Genomic DNA, 18,041 nt, shown 5'->3' on the forward strand with positions numbered 1-18,041 from the left:
TTTTTTTATAATAATGAATTATATTTTTCTTCTTCCTTCCCCTAATGGAATCAGTTACTGCACTAAGTTGATCTTAAGAAAACGACTTTTAGGCTTTCCTATAACTATCTATAGCGCTATCTGTGGTTTTCATATTACAATAATTACAATATTTACTCAACTTTTTGTGGACCCTCGCTATGCCAATTTCTTATGTTGTGTAGTGTAATTAAGCATTGGATTGACAGCCTCCGATTGTTTACATCAGCGTAGGCGGCACAGCAACAACAACAATAGCATCCTCCGTTCTCTTTCTCTCTCTCTGGCGCGGAGGAGAAAAGAAAAGCGCTATTCGCTCACTTTCTCTCTCTAGCCGGCTCTCTTTGTGCTGCTGCGCCAATTTGCAAGAAAACTAAGTTGGTTTGCCGTGCAGTTGTGAAAATCAACGAGGAGAGCATCGGCGCACTCTCCGCAAGGAAGCTGCCAAGCAAACGAACGGCCAAGTGAGAGGTGACAAGTGAAAAGTGGCAAGTGGCAAGTGGAAGTACCAAAATATGACGTGTCACTAGTACTAATCGCAAGTTAGCTGCCCGTTTGGCTGCAGATTTTCGTCAAAGTTCGCTATTTGTGTTGGATTTTGATGTTTTCGCCTCTCTCGACTGCCCGCTTAGACAGCGTGTGTATACATATCAGCGCTTGCACACTGACAACGGGGCCGGGCGCGTGTATGAGTGTGGTTAATTTTGCCGTGTTGCCGAACATCTGTATCTGTATCTGTGGCAGCCAATAGTTGTGGCAAGGCCCTCGAGCAACTCGCAACACAACCCATAGCATCAGCATCCCCAATAAGTGGCAGCAACTACGCCGCATGGCAGAGCACCAACGGCCGCATTTGTTGTTAATTGAAATAAATTGAAATAAATTCCCCGACATTGCTGCTCATATTGTTAATAAAGAGAAGCCGGAGCGACGCAACAGCGAATCAGAAGCAGTAAACAAAACTGTGAGCAAAAGTGGTTTTAGTTCCATGCCAGGCGTCCTACGACTTTGTGTGCAAACGACGAAGTACGAGAACATCTAAGGAATTCCGAGCGAATAATGTGAATAACATTGGTATCACAAGCAATTCGTGGCAGTAACCAAAAAGAGCACAGGCGTTTATATATAGCCCCCAGTGTGTTCCTATTAGTGATTGTGTGGCGTGCTGTGCATTGCAAATGAGTTCAAGCTGCAGCCGAAAAGAATGAGGCGTCTTACCAATACCAATCCTTGTATAGTATAATTCCCTCAACTATCAGATCGTTGGCAGATCCACAGTAGCAGCTGAAATCCCTCGACCGTCCCATGAAATCGTATGTAAATACTATTCCGCCGACTCAGATTCCCAGAACGCCAATGTTTACACTATTCGATTATTGTTTAGCTAACAGCCTCTTATGCGAACTTCAACTTGTATACAAGTGAAATACATACATTTATTGGCGGTGGAGGTGGGGTTTGGATAATTGTGTTGTCTGTTATATGCTTATTTCATTTGTTCCCTCTATTCTCCCAGACTCTGTCGAACCCATGCTCCCAAAAATCAAATGTATTTAACTGTGTGCGTATGCGATATCGAAACAAGTACCACAACTCCTGCTGGGGGCATTGCACTCAAGGTGCGTGGGTGCGTGAACCAACACTTTTGAATGCCTAAGCACCCACCCAAGAAAGGCGCCGGAAAGTATGCAATGAACTTGGCAACCATCATAGGCAAAAGCTATTGTAACGATTTTCTCACTTCATTTCCATACTTACTTTGCAGCGCAGCATCCGGTGACACAGGACATGCGCAGTGGCCTTTTTGGTAGTTGAATTTTGGTCAACAGCGTTTGAAAGAGCTGAGAGCGGAGGACCATGGCCTTTTCCCGTCACAACATCGAGAAGCGCCGACTCATCGAGCTCGTACGACTCAACCCTATCCTCTGGGACTGCCGCCTACCGCACTACAAGCGCTCGGACAAGCGAAAGGCCATCAAATGGAACGAGCTGGGGCGGCTCTTCAACGTCAATGGGGAGCGTGTGCAGCGCACGTTTACTTCTCTCCGCGAGATCTTCCGCCGGGAGTTGAACCACGAAAAGATGCTGGGCACTACGCGATTCAAGTCCAAGTGGGAATACTACGATGCCATGGCCTTCCTCAAGGAGGTCATTCGGGAGCGCAAGTAAGAAGACGTTTGACCTGACCTAAGCTATTAGCTCATGAGATATATCCTGCTTAAAGTCAGAAGTGCTTAGGGTATAATTAGGTTACCTTCTTCCAATGTCCATTTTGGACCTTCCTTTTATTCGATAAATTCGTGTTTGTGGTTTATACAACACGTTGTGATACGAAAAAAAGTATGTTTTAGTTAGAGTATACGCGTTAGATTTCTTTTTTATACATACATTAATTGTTTTTCCAAATCAAATCGCAGAAAATTGTATTAAAATAAATTCGCAGAGTGGTTGCCACGAATTATATCTATATATACCTAATATGTAATTAAATTGGTCTGTTCCATCATAACTCTTCGGTTATAATAACTCTTCTTTTTTAAATGTTTTAGTAAGCAGGATTACTAAGTAGGCAAGGATAAAATTGCCAGTGGACCTGAATTTTTTTAGGATGTCTGCTACGCTTGAAACAGCCACCTGCTCCCAAAACAGTAATAACACATCTACCTTTTTAGATCCCGCGAGCGCATCAAACACAGTTCTTTGGATCACGCATCAGTGACCACAGGCATTAACAACAACAGCATCAATACCACCAACAACAACAACAGCGTAAGCCGCAATAGCAGCAACAACAACAGCAGCGGTGCGGTCCTTGACGAATATCAGTACTTTGCTCCCAGCGACCCCAACAACCCGAACAATCAGCCGCAGCCCGACATAAAGAGTAGTCTGGCAGTGACTACTAGCAGTCTAGGTCTCAGCCTTAGTCAGTTGCCAGCTGCCCTGCAGCAGCAGGCCCAGCACCTCCAAGCCCTACAGTTGCAACCGGACGTGACACTGACCTCCCTGCAGAAACAGCCTCTGGCCACTTCCCTTTCCATTACCACACCCGTGCCCTTAACACAAACCTCGCCCGCCCAGGTGTTGTCCAGCTCGCGCTCCTGCAGCTCTTCGCCTTCCATCTACATAAAGGACGAGCCGTGTTCTCCGTTAGCGGGTTGCCCGGAAGAAGGGATGACCGGAAATGGACAAGAGGCGACGCGGAAAAAGCTGGCCACAATTCGTCCGCAGACCAAACAGCAACTGAAAGCGCGTCTGCAGATGCCCACGCCCAAAAACTCATCCGCGTACCCTACGTCACCTCCCCATTTGATCATTAATGCCAACAACGAGCTTATTGACACCGACGCCGGAGACCTGGAGGAGGATCTGGACGACTTCGACGAGGACGACGACGTGACCGGACACTGCTCACCAATCGTCGGTCAGTCGGACATGATGGGTGCCGACGGCAGACTCTCGGTCGGAAGCATTTATATCGGAGAGGGTGGCGACTGTGGAAGAGGTCTGGGTAGAGCACACACTCAAGCGCGACACGTGCCTACCTCCAGAGAGCTGCTCTACATGAAATTTGGTGAATTTCTTGCCGCCAGATTGAACACTTTGCATGAGACTGTAGCTAATGAGCTGATGAACAAGATGCTGCTGCTAATCGCGGAAAAGTGAGGAAAGGGGGAATCGATGTCGACTACAAAATGATGGAATATGGAGTGGCGTAGGTAAGTTTTTTTTAATATTTAGTTTTATGCCTTTTTAATATTTAGTTTTATGCGTAAGTGCATTCAAATATTGAAATACCAGATAACACATTCAGTTATCAAATAAAAACAAGAGAGAATGCCGTTACTAAGCTTGTGGAATTGCAAACGAGAAATTTAAATTTGTTTTGGCATATTGAGAGAAATAGGGATAAAAACGAATTTCATAAAATAATTTTCATAAAATAATTTCATTATACCCGTTAGTGGAAGTGCGAATGGGAAATTTCAACGCTGACAGTATTTGGCGGTTTGTGGGCGTTAGAGTGGAAATAGAGATACAAATTTACAAGACTAATAAAAAAAATGAAAAAATATAAAAACATTTTTCAAAGGTGTTGCGGGCGTTAGAGTTGGTCAACAAACGTTCATACGGACGGACATACGGACATGGCCGGATCGACTCGGCTATTGATCCTGATTAAAAATATACATATGTATATACATTATATGGTCGGAAACGCAGCTTCCTTCTTAAGTAGCAAAAAATATGTAATTCTAAAACCTTTTAGCGCAATGAATTTTGTATGAAAGTATCAGATAGCAATTTAATGTTCTTCATTTAAATTATGCAAAAACACTGAAAATAAGAAGTTTTCGTTTTACGACCTTATGAAAAGCCCTATATCTTAGGCGAAAAAACACCTACAAGTTTATCTGCAATTAGAGGGGAGCGTTTCCGACCATATAAATATAAAAAGCCGAGTGGATCTGGCCATGTCCGTCTGTATGAACGTCGGGATCTCAGGAACAACAAGAACTTTCTGCCGGTATACCAAAAACATTTTGGTCTCGCCCACTAAAGCCACACTGTCACGCCCTCCCTTTTGAGAAATAATGTAATTTTTTATTTGTTTTGCCATTATAATCGTTGAAACTGGCAGAAAAAAACACCTTTGCCGCGCCCACTCTAACGGCCACAAGCCAACAAAACTGTCACGCCCACATTTTAAAAAAGGTTTTTTTCATTTTGTTATTAATTTTCCAATTTCTACCCATATTCCAGACAATCTTGAATTTTCGTTTGGAACTCCCACCAACAGAGTAACGGATATCTGATAGTCGGGGACCAACCTTTCACTTTCCTGTTTTTTTTTCAATATCTGCGAAACGGTTATCTAATACCGAAAGATATCGACTACTGGTTCTCTCTTGCCAAACTTACTTTAATATTTTAAGGTTACAAATTTTATAAAAATAAGTATGCTAACACATTTAACATTGTTGTTGTTTTCTCTGGGGAAAAGAATGTTCTCATCAATTGCAATATGTTGCATGTTTTTTTACTGGTGCTTGTGCCAGAAATTCTTGAACAACGTGGCTCACTGTACAAATTTATTACTCTGACCAATTTATTCAGCCACACACACATACTTAAATTTCGAGTTTTATTTACACAGCAAATACCAGGTCCATAAAAAAGTTTTAATTTCCGGACGCTGAAGTGGGCCCCAGACATTCACACGGACTCACAGACACGCGGACTGCTGCCCAGAATGGTACAGAACGATGCAAGTTTGGAGATTTGAGAGCATTTCACGCATAAATAAAATGCCTAGGACCATGGTAAATGGCAATCCCCATCCATCAACTTCCCAGAAGCCCAGAAGCGGACTCACTACGCACAATGAGCCAAAAATGGGATTTAGAGCCAAAAGGCTCCAGCTATTTCGCATACAGCTCATAGCGTTGCCTTTGGACTTGATTTCGGACTTGAGTATTGCTACATTTACCCATTGACGGGTGTTGGTTTACAAAAAAACGAGCTATTTTTTGGTATGGGCCAGCAAAACACTCTGGGTGCGCATTAAAAGCCTTGAATGCTTAACGAAAATTTTAATAAGTATTGATTAGGAATCTTAATAAGCGCTGCGATTTTCAGAGTAAATTAATAGAAAACCGTCACATGGGATGGACCTTTACATTCCTCAATGGGGATTGTAAGGAGAGAGTAGGTGCAAATTCAGACTGAACATCGCATCCGCCCTCAACTGTATCTGCATCGAAATCAGTATCTAGTAACTGTAGTAACTGTGTGGAATGGTTTAGCACTCGGCACTTTAAAGCGTCGCAGCCATGGGGCCTGTGTGTTTTGTAGTATTTATGGAGCAACGCCTTTGGTGTGTGCTCTTTGGTTGGCACTGCGGCTCCAGGCCACTTTTCTCTTTCCCAGAGTTATACGCGCGACCACCCTTTCTGCATTCAAAGCCCGTTTGCCCACTCTTATCTACGATTTGGCCAAGTATCTTTACGACCAAGGGGTGCTGTGGTTGGGAGTGACGCAGACATTCGCTGTCACAGTGGGTGGCTTGTCTGACCTTTTATGGATAGTTACAGCAAGTTTGTTGGCACTTACAACATTATAAATTTGCCATAAATTATAGTTTTATGGATTCAGCTGATGGCGCGACGGGCTAAAAAATACTTTTGATCCAAAATGAGCATTAAGCTGGCTGCAGTAGCAGCATCGCAACCAGCTGCTGAAGCTTCCATTTTCGAAGTATTATATAGGGGATCGAAAAATTTAACAAACTGACATCTCTACCACAATGTGTATTGCCCCCACATGCGACCGCTCCCTGCCCTTCCATGCACTGTTATCTTAGCCTTGCGAATTTCGCAGTAAATACCCATAACATTTCCTTGTCTAGATATCAAGGAGTGACTCCTAAACGGATCTGTGTCTGCGCCCAGGCTGGCAGGCTGAGTCCTGACATTCAAGTGCTAGCCTGCCAATTTTCACAAACACTTTTTACACTTCCACCATCCCATTTGAGTTCCGCTTAAAAATCAATTCTGTTTTGGTTACAATGTCTGAGGAAGCTGATATACGAATTCCATGCCTCCTCCAGTTCCTTCAGTAGCACCGAGCCCTTCCCATCCTGCGGTATATGGCTCAAAGTAGCGATGCAACCTAGTCAATGTGGCAAGTTTAAAATGGCTGCGCTAAAAAGTATTGCATACCCTGAGGCTCGCGTTCCCTCTTACACATAAAATGCATATGCAAGTTAATGTTTACAATAGTCGTAAAAGTTTAATGGATTTTTCAGTCACTTGCGGGGCAGGGGTGAAAACGGCGGCTTAGGATCGTAACTTTCGAAATCAGTTTTTTTCGAAGGGACGTACCCCGCTGTGTGAAGTAATGGGTGTGAAAGCGAGTGTGTGGAGATGGGGGGATTTGTTAAAAATGTTACGCCCACATCTTTCTTCACGTGGAGACCAACGTTTGCCACTGTTTGCATAATCAAACTTCCTACTTCACTAATTTTTATATAGCATTTGGTAATTCTTAAGAATATTTCTCTACCCAGTGATGTTAAGATACAATATTATGATGTACGGATTCTTCACTTAATAACTATTAATAAATAAATGTATAATCAAATGTATCAAAATGCATTTATTTGATTAATGTACAAACATCGTTCTTCAGCCGTTTTCCGAAACATAGAGAGTACCATTTGTTGGTTTAAGTTTAGGGAATTGACTTTAATACTTCTCTCCTCCTGAATTTTCGGGAATAACATGATTTTAGTGTACTAATATTTTGTGTCTGGCAACGGATAAACACTTAGGTGAGCTCGCCACGGCTGGGCTTTTCGAGATTCATGTTTCCAATGAAGTGGCCAAACTAATTCATTAGGATAGAAGAGTAAACTGCAATTGACAAATTTTGGAATCGAAAACCGAACTAAGCATATACATATACATTGTATATGTTGCAAGCCCATCAAACAAAGTTCTGCAGTGATTGAATGCATTTCATTCCGGTCGACCCCCCTCCATCATCTATTGAAATGCATACGCCAAGGCATATCTTGAATCATTTGTACGGCCATGTCCAAATTAAAAAGGCGACAAAAACGGATAGTCCGGGCCAAACCACAGATCCAATAACAACAGCATTAGCAATTGCCGCCGAAACTGCAGCTGCCTGATGCAGTCATCTCGAGCATATGTGCAAGTAGCGAAGGAAGTCCTACAACTGGCAACAGAAGCTACGGCGGTCAGGAAGTGTATAATGGTGATTGAATGCCAGATACCCCATATTTATGCCATGCATAACCAATATTTCCCTCTTCTCCCAGGCCCATCATAGAATTTACATAAATAATTTATTGGCTGGCAACTTCCTCCGCCCGTCCCGGTCCGGAATACCCCGTTGGTCCTGGGAAATTGGTAAATCCAACTGCTCAGTGTGCGACAATGCTGGTACGTAGGGAACGTGGCCAAAAGGATGCCGAGCCGATGACAATGCCTGTACCAGAGCACATGTCGATGGCTATAACTATGAGCAGTATCAATATTGACAGCCATTAATATGGCATTGTATGCAATAAGCTGAGACATTGATAGAAGACTGGAACTGGGAGGCTGGAGGGCAGTCTGGGACTGGCTCCGTCTTCTGCCAGTGCTGAATTTTTAATGAGCACCAGTGCAGGAGGCGCCTTGCTTTAGCTTCCGCTGCTGCCTGGTGCTTGGTGCTTGGTGCCTGCTGGCTGATGACTGCGAACGCTTTCTTCTGCGATTGGAAATTTGACAGCCGTCAGGAGAGAGCAGTTAATTTGAGAGGTAGCGGAAGACCAAGCGGAAACGTCAAGTCACTCACGACCCGCAACCCGTCTTGAATTCCGATGTCCCGAGGCTCCTTGGTATTAATGGCCGCAGGACATGTCAAAGGCACGGGAGCTGAGTCGGGCTGTGAATCTAGCTCGACGTGCGCTGACTGCAATCATAAAACTCCGCAGTGGCCCACCGTGTGTGCTATATCTCCAGCTAGTTATTGTCCGGCCGCCTCCCTCCCCGTTTTGGCCCCACCCTTATCTCATTTGATTCTAAAGGACGATCTTGCATATCAATCGGGCATAAAATCGACGCCAGCTGGCGCCAGATTTCACGGAGGGAGCAGCCATAATAATCGCTGGGATTTAATCGCAGGTTCACCTTTTGCATTTGTCTAGCCAGGCGGCAACGTAATATTTTATATTAATATTTTTGATTGCCTCGTGGATTTGAAGCGAAGTTTCTCAGCCTCTGTTGCCTAAGTTTTTCTCCAAAAATTATCATTATGGCTGAAACTTGTCTCTTCGAGGGTGCTTTTAAAATTAGGGGGCTGCGCAGGTCTTTCTTTGTCGCGCTGGCTGTAAAGTTTCGAGTGCAAAGAACGTGCTAACAAGCTAATAAATAAGGCAAAAGGTTTAAACCTAGTTCGGAGACCAGAGACTAAACGGAAATGTGCATACCTGCCGATTTTAACTAGGCCTACAATAACTATTAAAGCCACACAGGTGCCCGAAAATTCACTGATTTCGAAATGAGTCAAATTAATGTTAAAGAAAAGGCAACTGGGGAAGTTTTATTGATTTTGTTTATCTGGGTAAGCCAGCGAAAATTTAATAATTAAAAATGGAAAATGAAAAACAATTTTTCAGTAACTGTGGTGACGTTCAAAAATGTTCTCTTTTCTATTGGGATAATGACACCTTGACTTGTGACTCAACACAAGTCTTGCTATCTTTACATATAAATAATATGATCTTGATTACTAGTTCCTAGAAACTCTGTGCAGTTGTATGAAAGTATCAACATCTTTAGAGCGATTAAAATAAATTTACTAAAATCGTTACAGGCAGTACTTTCTTTTTACTGTGGTAACGGTGGTAACTTTTCAGTAATCGTCATCCCACTGTACAGCGTCTGAAATGTGAGCGACGGCAATCCCAACTGACATTGAGTATTCGGAGTTACGCATTATATAAGGGAAAATAACTAATTATATTAGCTGCCAAAACAATTTGTTCAACAATCAAAATGTTCAACAATGATGCAGACTTCGGCTGTTTAACTCTTCAGCTCGAAAGCTCGGCAACCTGGCCCACAAATCACCACGAAACATGTTGACAGCACACGGAGACTGTCCCATCAGGGAGCGAAAGGAGAATTCTGTGGGAGGGCCACTGGTTCACTGCTTATGCATTTCCCTAATGAAATGCAAAGAAAACCAAACGAGCAACGGCCCAGCAATATTTCAGCCAAATTTGAGAAGAGCCCTTGTCGGAAATATTATACTTGTTTTTGCCGTAGTGAGTGGTAGTTAAATATTACTTTTCTCCTGCAGCTATTTGCTTTGATTAGTATCTAACAGAAAAGAATAGGGTAGCTTGGTCGACTTACCTTTTCTTAAATATTCAAAAATAGCACTTTGTTTTCGGTTTTATTTGTATTGAACTGACGGCTGATGAACTCAGTATCTATATTTTCAGCTAAGGAATATACGCAATATTTTACTGTATTATTATACCCGTTACTCGTAGAGTAAAAGGGTATACTAGATTCGTTGAAAAGTATGTAACAGGCAGAAGGAAGCGATTCCGACCATATAAAGTATATATATTCTTGATCAGGATCAATAGCCGAGTCGATCTGGCCATGTCCGTCTGTCCGTCCGTCTGTCCGTCTGTCCGTCTGTCTGTCCGTATGAACGTCGAGATCTCAGGAACTACAAAAGGTAGAAAGTTGAGATTAAGCATACTGACTCCTGAGACATAGACGCAGCGCAAGTTTGTCGATTCATGTTGCCACGCCCACTCTAACGCCCACAAACCGCGCAAAACTGCCACGCCCACACTTTTGAAAAATGTTTCGATATTTTTTCATTTTTGTATTAGTCTTATAAATTTCTAACAATTTGCCAAACAACTTTTTGCCACGCCCACTCTAACGCCCACAAACCGCCCAAAGCTGCTACGCCCACACTTTTGAAAAATGTTTTGATATTTTTTCATTTTTGTATTAGTCTTCTAAATTTCTAATGATGTGCCAAAAAACTTTTTGCAACGCCCACTCTAGCGCCCACAAACCGCCAAACACTGTCAGTGCTGAAGACTCCTTCGCACTTTCACTAGGTGAGTAACGGGTATCAGATAGTCGGGGAACTCGACTATAGCGTTCTCTCTTGTTTTATTATACGGTACTGTTACATTACCACGCTGGGGTGGCAACCGCATATTCACTTTGCATATTGACACGTCTCCTGGTCAGCATGAGTAATTTATTATTTTGCAGTCCAAGTCTCAGGGCGCCAGACCGGAAGCCCAGGCAGAAGATGCTGTGCCGGAAGCCTTGCATGCCAACGGCCAGTGGGACACATTACCACATCATTACGAGACCGCGGGGAACAACTTGACCTCCAAAAGGCCCAAAAGCTGCAGTTCGGGTAAGAAGATAAGAAGATAGCTTCTATCGAACTACGAATGCATAACACAGGAAAAAACAAAAGGTCACCATAAGAGTGAATACTGGGGTCGGTTGAAGGATTTCATATGCATCATAGCGTCATTGGGTCCATTTGTGATAACCAAGGCGCAACTTAATGTCCAGCCAGGGATTAACGCTGCCATCTGTAGAAGGCCTCGCAGTGGTCCCCAGAATGGACATACCAATTATCAAAACATACCAACATACAAAAGCGATCCCGCAATAAGAATGCAGGGGTCTGAGGATGTGGGTGCTGTTGTTGCTGGCCAAAATGGATTGCGCTTTTGCGGTTGTGTTAAGTTGATTTCCGGCACGTCTGCCCCACGCCCTGACCTCATGCCCTTGATTTGCGTTTTCACATAACTCTGCTCGGGGGCTTTCAAGATGTCCAACACCAATTATGCGTTCGGCTCCACTGCAGCCCCTTTCTGTTCCTGTCGACGTTGTATTCATAAACAGACGCTCCCTGCTGTCAATGCCGTATTCATCCCACCCATTCCACTCATCATCCTCATCACCCCCATTGTCATGATGGTGATCATCATTTTCAGTCTCCTGGCAGAAGGTGTGGACCACCCTGCCTGGATGGCCCAAACACCACCCAAATACCCTTCCCCTTGAGGTGTGATGTAAATTATACGCTTTTGCGTTTAGCCTCCAACCTCGAAGTCTGGTCCAGCCCCAGTGGATCCCTTTCTCCCAGGTCTGCAGTTTGATGTTTTGCGGTTGTGTTGACGTAGCCATCGCTTCAGAAATGAGCAGCCCGGTGAAGTGGCCTCCCGAGTGCTCAGCTTTATTATTTAAAGTACGCTTTAAGCCTGGAGTGTGTCCATTATGCCTCTGACATGTTATGGTCCTGCGCTCTGCGGTTTCCAGCCAATTAATGAGAATTTTGCACTGCAAGCATCGAAAGATGGACCTTGTTGGGAAAGACAAATGGCTTCTCATGAACGGCAACGGCTCTCCCGTCAGTTCTGGGAAAATCCTAGTAGGGTTCTTCTTAATATTTAGTTATACTTTCAAAACGCTTTTAAATAGTCAGGGCAAAGTCAAAACGGGGGCGAGCCTAAATTATTTTCCCAAGTATAAAATGCCCCCCCACTCGCCCTCTGCACGAGGTAGTCAGTCCTTCAATTTTCATTAGCTGCAATTTCTATCTCCTCAAAGAGCTGGCAACCCGATCGTTTCTCACCGCAAGGTGGTTGGTGCTGGTGCAGGTGGGAAAGCCACTTTGTCATTTGTTATGTTATTGGTTTCGACATTTTGCAAATAGCTTATTTAGCAATACGTAAAAACCACACGGTCCTTTGCCAGTTCATCCTGCTCCCTACGGGTCTCTTTTTGCCGAGGCCGCACAGACGTCAAGGAGCAGGATATTCTGATATTTCGTGCTTCTTTGCTTCCGCCTCCTTGGCTTCGCTTGTCCATAGACATTTTTTGCCGACCTGCATTGTTGTAGACTCAAAGTTAACAACGTGTCAAGCGGTTAGGATCCCACTTCGCACTACTTCATTAGACTTTTGGCCTTATGTTCGTCGGGTGGGATGAGCGGGATCAAAACGGTCCTGAGGCCGAAACAGGTTCGTTTTAATGTCTCCAATTCGCTACCTAAAAAAGTTTGAAAAGCATCATTTCAATGCCATTTTGCCATTTGCACCTTGCCTTAATCTTTCCAGTTATCATTCTCATTCTTTTTCTACTCGCATCTGTCTCCAGAATAATATTTGCTTTTCATTCTGTGCCATTTTCTCCTAGTCCTCGTTTTTATACGGCGCCTAATTGCCTTCTACACTCTTCAGCATTTTTGACAGAGGGACTGGAGCTATTCGAGTGTGGACAGAAACTTTTACTGCTAATATTTTCGAAGGCTTTTTAATTAGGCGAAATGGTCGTAAAAATTGATTTATAGCCCATGATGGGAATTGATAATTGCGGTTTTTCGATGGGTAAAGGGCGCAACTTTATGTGCCATTCAACTCATTTCTGAACTACCTAAATAATGTTCGGTTTAATATATTACTTTTTTGTCTCTTTGCAGCTCCGATCATCAAGGCGACATCGTATTAGATAACGCATTAAGTTGCACGAATCAAGTCTGTACTATGTGCTATATAAGCAACTCTATATATAATAGTCTATTATTAAAATCAATGGAATAGTCTTTAAATCAAAACAGTTCATAAAATGCGACAAATGAAATTACACAATTCCGAACTAAATTATAAATTTAATATCATTTCTCCTATTCTGGGTTCCCAGGTTTAATAGGTTGGCAGGCGGCCAGCTTTTATAGTTTGAAGTGAGTGGAAGGTCGGGAAAGTCCTGGCCACTAAACAGTTGAACTTTATGCAAATTAAGAAGCTCCCTAGAGTCTTCAACCAAAAAGCGATTAAACGTCATTAGCATTATAGTACTATTCTACTTTTGCGCTTTACCGGCTTTTCCTTGAACACACACCTTTCTGTTCGTCCTGATCCGTGCCCGCTGAGCTCCTGACCAGCTCGGTCTGTCTGCTGAAGTGTTTGGATGGATGGGTAGCTATTCATCTTAATGGCGAAAACAAAAACAAAATGACGAAAAATGTGCCGTTCCGTTTTAATTGTAATTAAAGCGATTATTACAGGAGTGTACTGCCGTTTTAATTTTGCTTAAGTTCAGCTTCTTGGGACAGTCAGCTTATTTTCAATTTTATAATCCCGCCAACTTTTTCTATTTTCCCGCACTAGTTTTGGTATCGGGCCTAAGGGTTTTAATGTAACTGTGGGGAGCTTAAAACTGTTGCAACACGTATAAAAAAGTTTGTCTCACTTGTTCTGCGGATGTAACTTGGAGAAAACGACGTTATTGCTGGTAGCAAGTTTAGTATGTCATGCCCACATGTACTTTGTACTGAGCGGACGGACTTGTGGACGGTAAATTGCCGACATATTTGCTATTGGATTCAAATTGATTCGGTATCTTAGAGGCGGCCCTGAATGCGGAAATGTTACATGAGACTTATAATTTGCTACCTTCGACTGCCAGAAGAAGGTAACTTCACTTTGCGCAGAAGTCGGCATACTTAATACGGCGTTTTCATTTTGCACTTTAGGCTTCCACTTCCATCCATTTGGAATCCCGGACTATAGGATTCCAGCCACTTTAGCCGTACAACAACACAGCGCAAACACCCTTTGGTTGGTCTAATTTGTATAACGATATTTCCCAACAAAGTTAAGCAGCGAAACTCATTTCGCATAATTACGGAATAGTGTTGGGGTGGGAAAGGCTGCTGAAAACGTGTAATTAGTGGTGTAAAATTAGTGTTATCCTGAAGAGCAGACGAAAAGCGGCACGAGCAGATCGGAGTGCAGGGCAGCTCGTAAGTGAAATGAAACACACACCCTGATAGTTTTTTAATGTGAGCTCGTATCTGTTGATGTAATAATGCCACGCGCAGATGCGCCGCCACCTGCAAAAAATACTTCATCGGTACCACAGCAAGACCTGCACCAAGCAAAGGTCGATGCCTCGCTGCAGTGGCGGTGTAGAAGGGGTTCTATTGAGCCTTTGGAACAAAAATATATACGATGCTGCCGCTTTCTTTTACTATTTTACTAATTTATTGCGTACTAATCCATTGGAAATGGGTGAAAAAAACAACCCCCACCCTTTGACTGCCATAAGCTTTGGCAATGCCGCTAGCTCCAATAGGTTTTTGGGTCAACAGTGGCGTCTACACTCGACTTGCGTTCGTGTAAATGTGGTTTTTTTATGAACTGTTAAAATTCCAATTAGTGCTGATTGTTTTGGTTTACCGGAAGGCGAACGCTGCGTGTGAGCTTTGCCAGTCTTTAAGGAAGGGGTCATGCTTTAATATGCCGTGGGCCCTATTGGCTCGAATCATTTAAATCAAAGGGAAGAACGAGTAGCGGCCTATCTCGCGAGTCAATTATAATTTAAATCAATAATTGATGCACTTCACTGCACACGGTAAAAGGACTGGATTCCCGACTGATGTATCTGTAGCTCGTTCTTGATCTACCCGGAACCACCAAATCCTGGGCTATATTGAACAGATGCAAAGGCATTTGGAGCAAAAACGCTTTTTACCACAATAGCAGTGGAAAAAACATTATTTCTGTGAGTTAATTTCTAATTGCACTGCAGAATTTAAGGAGTAAGAAGTGCGACGAAACTTATTGAATGCAACTCTATTAAACTAAATGATCCAGTAATTATTAGATTTGCAGGTTTCATTTATTATATTATATCGTAGAGTAAAGGGGTAAACTAGATACGTTGAAAAGTATGCAAACTGAAAAAGCAAACTGAAGCGTTTCCGACCATATAAAATATATTTATATATTCTTGTTCAGGATCAATACCCGCGTCGATCTGGCCATGTCCGTCCGTATGAACGTCGAGATCTCAGAAACTATAAAAGCTAGAAAGTTCAGATTCAGGTTTGCTGACGCATGATGCCACGCCCACTTTAACTCCCACAATTTTGAGAAATGTTGAAATATGTTTTAACTTCTTTATAAGTAAGTGAGTTTCTATTGATTTGCAAACAAACTTTTTGCCACGACCACTCTAACGCCCACAAAACTAACAAGAGAGAACGCTATAGTCGAGTTCCCCGACTATCTGATACCCGTTACTCAGATGGTGAAAGTGCGCAGGAAACACAACACTCACAGTTTTTGCGGTTTGTGGGCGTTAAAGTGGGCGTGGAAAAAAGTTTTTTGGCAAATCGATAGAATTTTACAAGACTAATACAAAAATGAAAAAATATCAAAACATTTTTCAAAAGTGTGGGCGTGGCAGCTTTTGGCGGTTTGTGGGCGTTAGGGTGGGCGTGGCAAATATTTTTTTGGCAAACCGATAGAAATTAAGGAGACTAACACAAAAATGAAAAAATATCGAAACATTTTTCAAAAGTGTGGGCGTGGCAGTTTTAGGCGGTTTGTGGGCGTTAGAGTGGGCGTGGCAACATGAATCGACAAACTTGCGCTGCTTCTATGTCTCTGGAGTCTGCATGCTAAATCTCAACTTTGTAGTTTTTGTAGTTCCTAAGATCTCGACGTTCATACGGACGGACAGACGGACAGACGGACAGACGGAAAGACGGACAGACGGACGGACAGACGGACGGACAGACGGACGGACAGACGGACGGACAGACGGACGGACAGACGGACATGGCCAGATCGACTCGGCTACTGATCCTGATCAAGAATATATATACTTTATATGGTCGGAAACGCTTCCTTCTGCCTGTTACATACTTTTCAACGAATCTAGTATACCCTTTTACTCTACGAGTAACGGGTATAAAAATCCAGGCCAGATTGAAACTGCTATTAATCCTGATCAAGAATATTGTATACTTTATGTGGTCGGAAGCGCTTACTTCTATTTGTCACATTCTTTTCAACGAATCTAGTATAAATAATTTAAATTTTCAAATTTTAAATTTAAGCAATTTATTTTTTTGTGTTTTTATCTTTGTTTTTTATATTGTTTGTGTTGTTGCATGTGTCAACGCCCATGTCCAACGCATAAGATTCGTCTGGGGGAACAATTTGGCGGCACTGGCACTTTTACGACTCTAGAGTGTATATACACAGTCCGTGGTCCAGAAGCCATTCCTCGTTTCCTCGAACTCGGCATCCAGACACCGTGTATCCCGATATCCTCTTGATGTGAGATATCGGATGGCTCCCGATGCAAGCGTGCTTGTGGCTCCTCCAACGTTTCGCCCAACGTATGAAAGCCTGTTAAATATTTATGAGTATTGAAATGTTGCCTCGATGCATATTATAACAAATGAAACGTCAATTTCATGCGAAAAATGCAAACAGAAGCGACATCCCAGGGATGGCTGATGTAGATCTGCCCCACCAGCCGGAAAAGGACCACTGGACATGGGCTGCCAGGAACTCTTTCCAAGCCCAAATACATGCAGTACCTAGGCGAAATAAGCTGCAGTTGCCTTTGCCGGCACGTGACAGGCCTATGACCGAAGGGCAAGTGGGTGTCCATCTCGTTCGGATCCGGCGGCTCACCATTGCAGCGTCCTTTGGTTCCTGCACAATTTTATTTTGGAATTTCATTCATGGCTCTGAGGACTGCAGCACATTCAACTCGGAAGCTCAAGTGGTGTTCGTCCACATAAAACATACATTTCATGGGCCTTTTGAGTAGATAATGGGATAGGACGGACATTGGCTCACAATGATCTATAATAATAATGTATTTTTTTTTTACATCCAGCCTAAATCAATCGCAAACCATTTGAAAAAACCCAAGAAGCGCAGAAGAACTTAAAGAGAAAACAGTTGCAATGGCAACCCGAAAAGCAGCAGGCTAATTTGCGAGGGAGCAATAAAAATTGTTTATTGAAACGAAAAAAGTGTGCGCCAGAAAAACTTGAAATATACTCTTCGCATCTCTCCGCACACCCACATTCATTCCTGTGTAGCTGGAGCAGTCTAAATTTAATTAAAATGCGAGCACATCTATCTGCCTGGCTATCACCAGCTGCAGAATCGCCGGGCCCAGTGCACTTGAACTGTCAAGCCATTGCAGGCGCAATAATTTCTATGTTAGATGCCAAAAGCGTGCAAAATGTTCTCCAACTATCAGACAATAGGCTCGGGGACAATTGAGGGGCGGCAGGAAGGGGTAGCTGTGGGAAGTTGGCCCTTCGGCGGGGGAAACTTTGCTCAAAGGCCAAAGGGGCGGGCTCCCGTTGCTAGGTGTAGTCACTTGTGCGACGGAGACGAAATCAACAGTTTATAAATAATCATTTTCCTCGCTTTCCCACAGGTCCCCTTGCCGTCGCAAGGGTTGGGAAGGGCACCAAGGCCACATTTTCAATGCCCCCAAAAATAACAATAAGCAAAGCACAACAACAACCAAGTGAGCATAGGAGGAAGTAGGGGAGATGCTTGAGAAATGCCACTGGCAGTTGATAAAGTGCCGACCGCCAGCCGTTCCCAGGCAGTGAAGTTGGTGCGCCAT

At 43.3% G+C, this 18,041-nt stretch overlaps 1 protein-coding gene across 7 annotated transcripts; it reads left to right on the forward strand.

Annotated features, from left to right (window-relative positions):
• Positions 1-1,381: 1,381 nt before the first annotated feature.
• Positions 1,382-13,227, forward strand: LOC122616101 (uncharacterized protein DDB_G0288739). 7 transcript variants are annotated; one of them, XM_043791393.1, is made up of 5 exons: positions 1,385-1,702; positions 1,784-2,183; positions 2,691-3,737; positions 10,842-10,992; positions 13,072-13,227. In XM_043791393.1, the coding sequence occupies exons 2-3, from the start codon at positions 1,876-1,878 to the stop codon at positions 3,682-3,684; spliced, it is 1,302 nt and encodes a 433-aa protein (XP_043647328.1). In that variant the 5' UTR covers positions 1,385-1,702; positions 1,784-1,875; the 3' UTR covers positions 3,685-3,737; positions 10,842-10,992; positions 13,072-13,227. The 7 variants fall into 7 exon arrangements, with proteins under 7 accessions (XP_043647335.1, XP_043647333.1, XP_043647334.1 ...); XM_043791394.1 differs by having other exon boundaries at positions 1,789-2,183; XM_043791400.1 differs by lacking the exons at positions 10,842-10,992; positions 13,072-13,227 and adding an exon at positions 10,818-10,837 and having other exon boundaries at positions 1,382-1,702.
• The last annotated feature ends 4,814 nt before the right edge of the window (positions 13,228-18,041 follow it).

The sequence above is a fragment of the Drosophila teissieri genome, chromosome 3L, assembly GCF_016746235.2.
Source record: "Drosophila teissieri strain GT53w chromosome 3L, Prin_Dtei_1.1, whole genome shotgun sequence".
Lineage (NCBI taxonomy): Eukaryota > Metazoa > Arthropoda > Insecta > Diptera > Drosophilidae > Drosophila > Drosophila teissieri.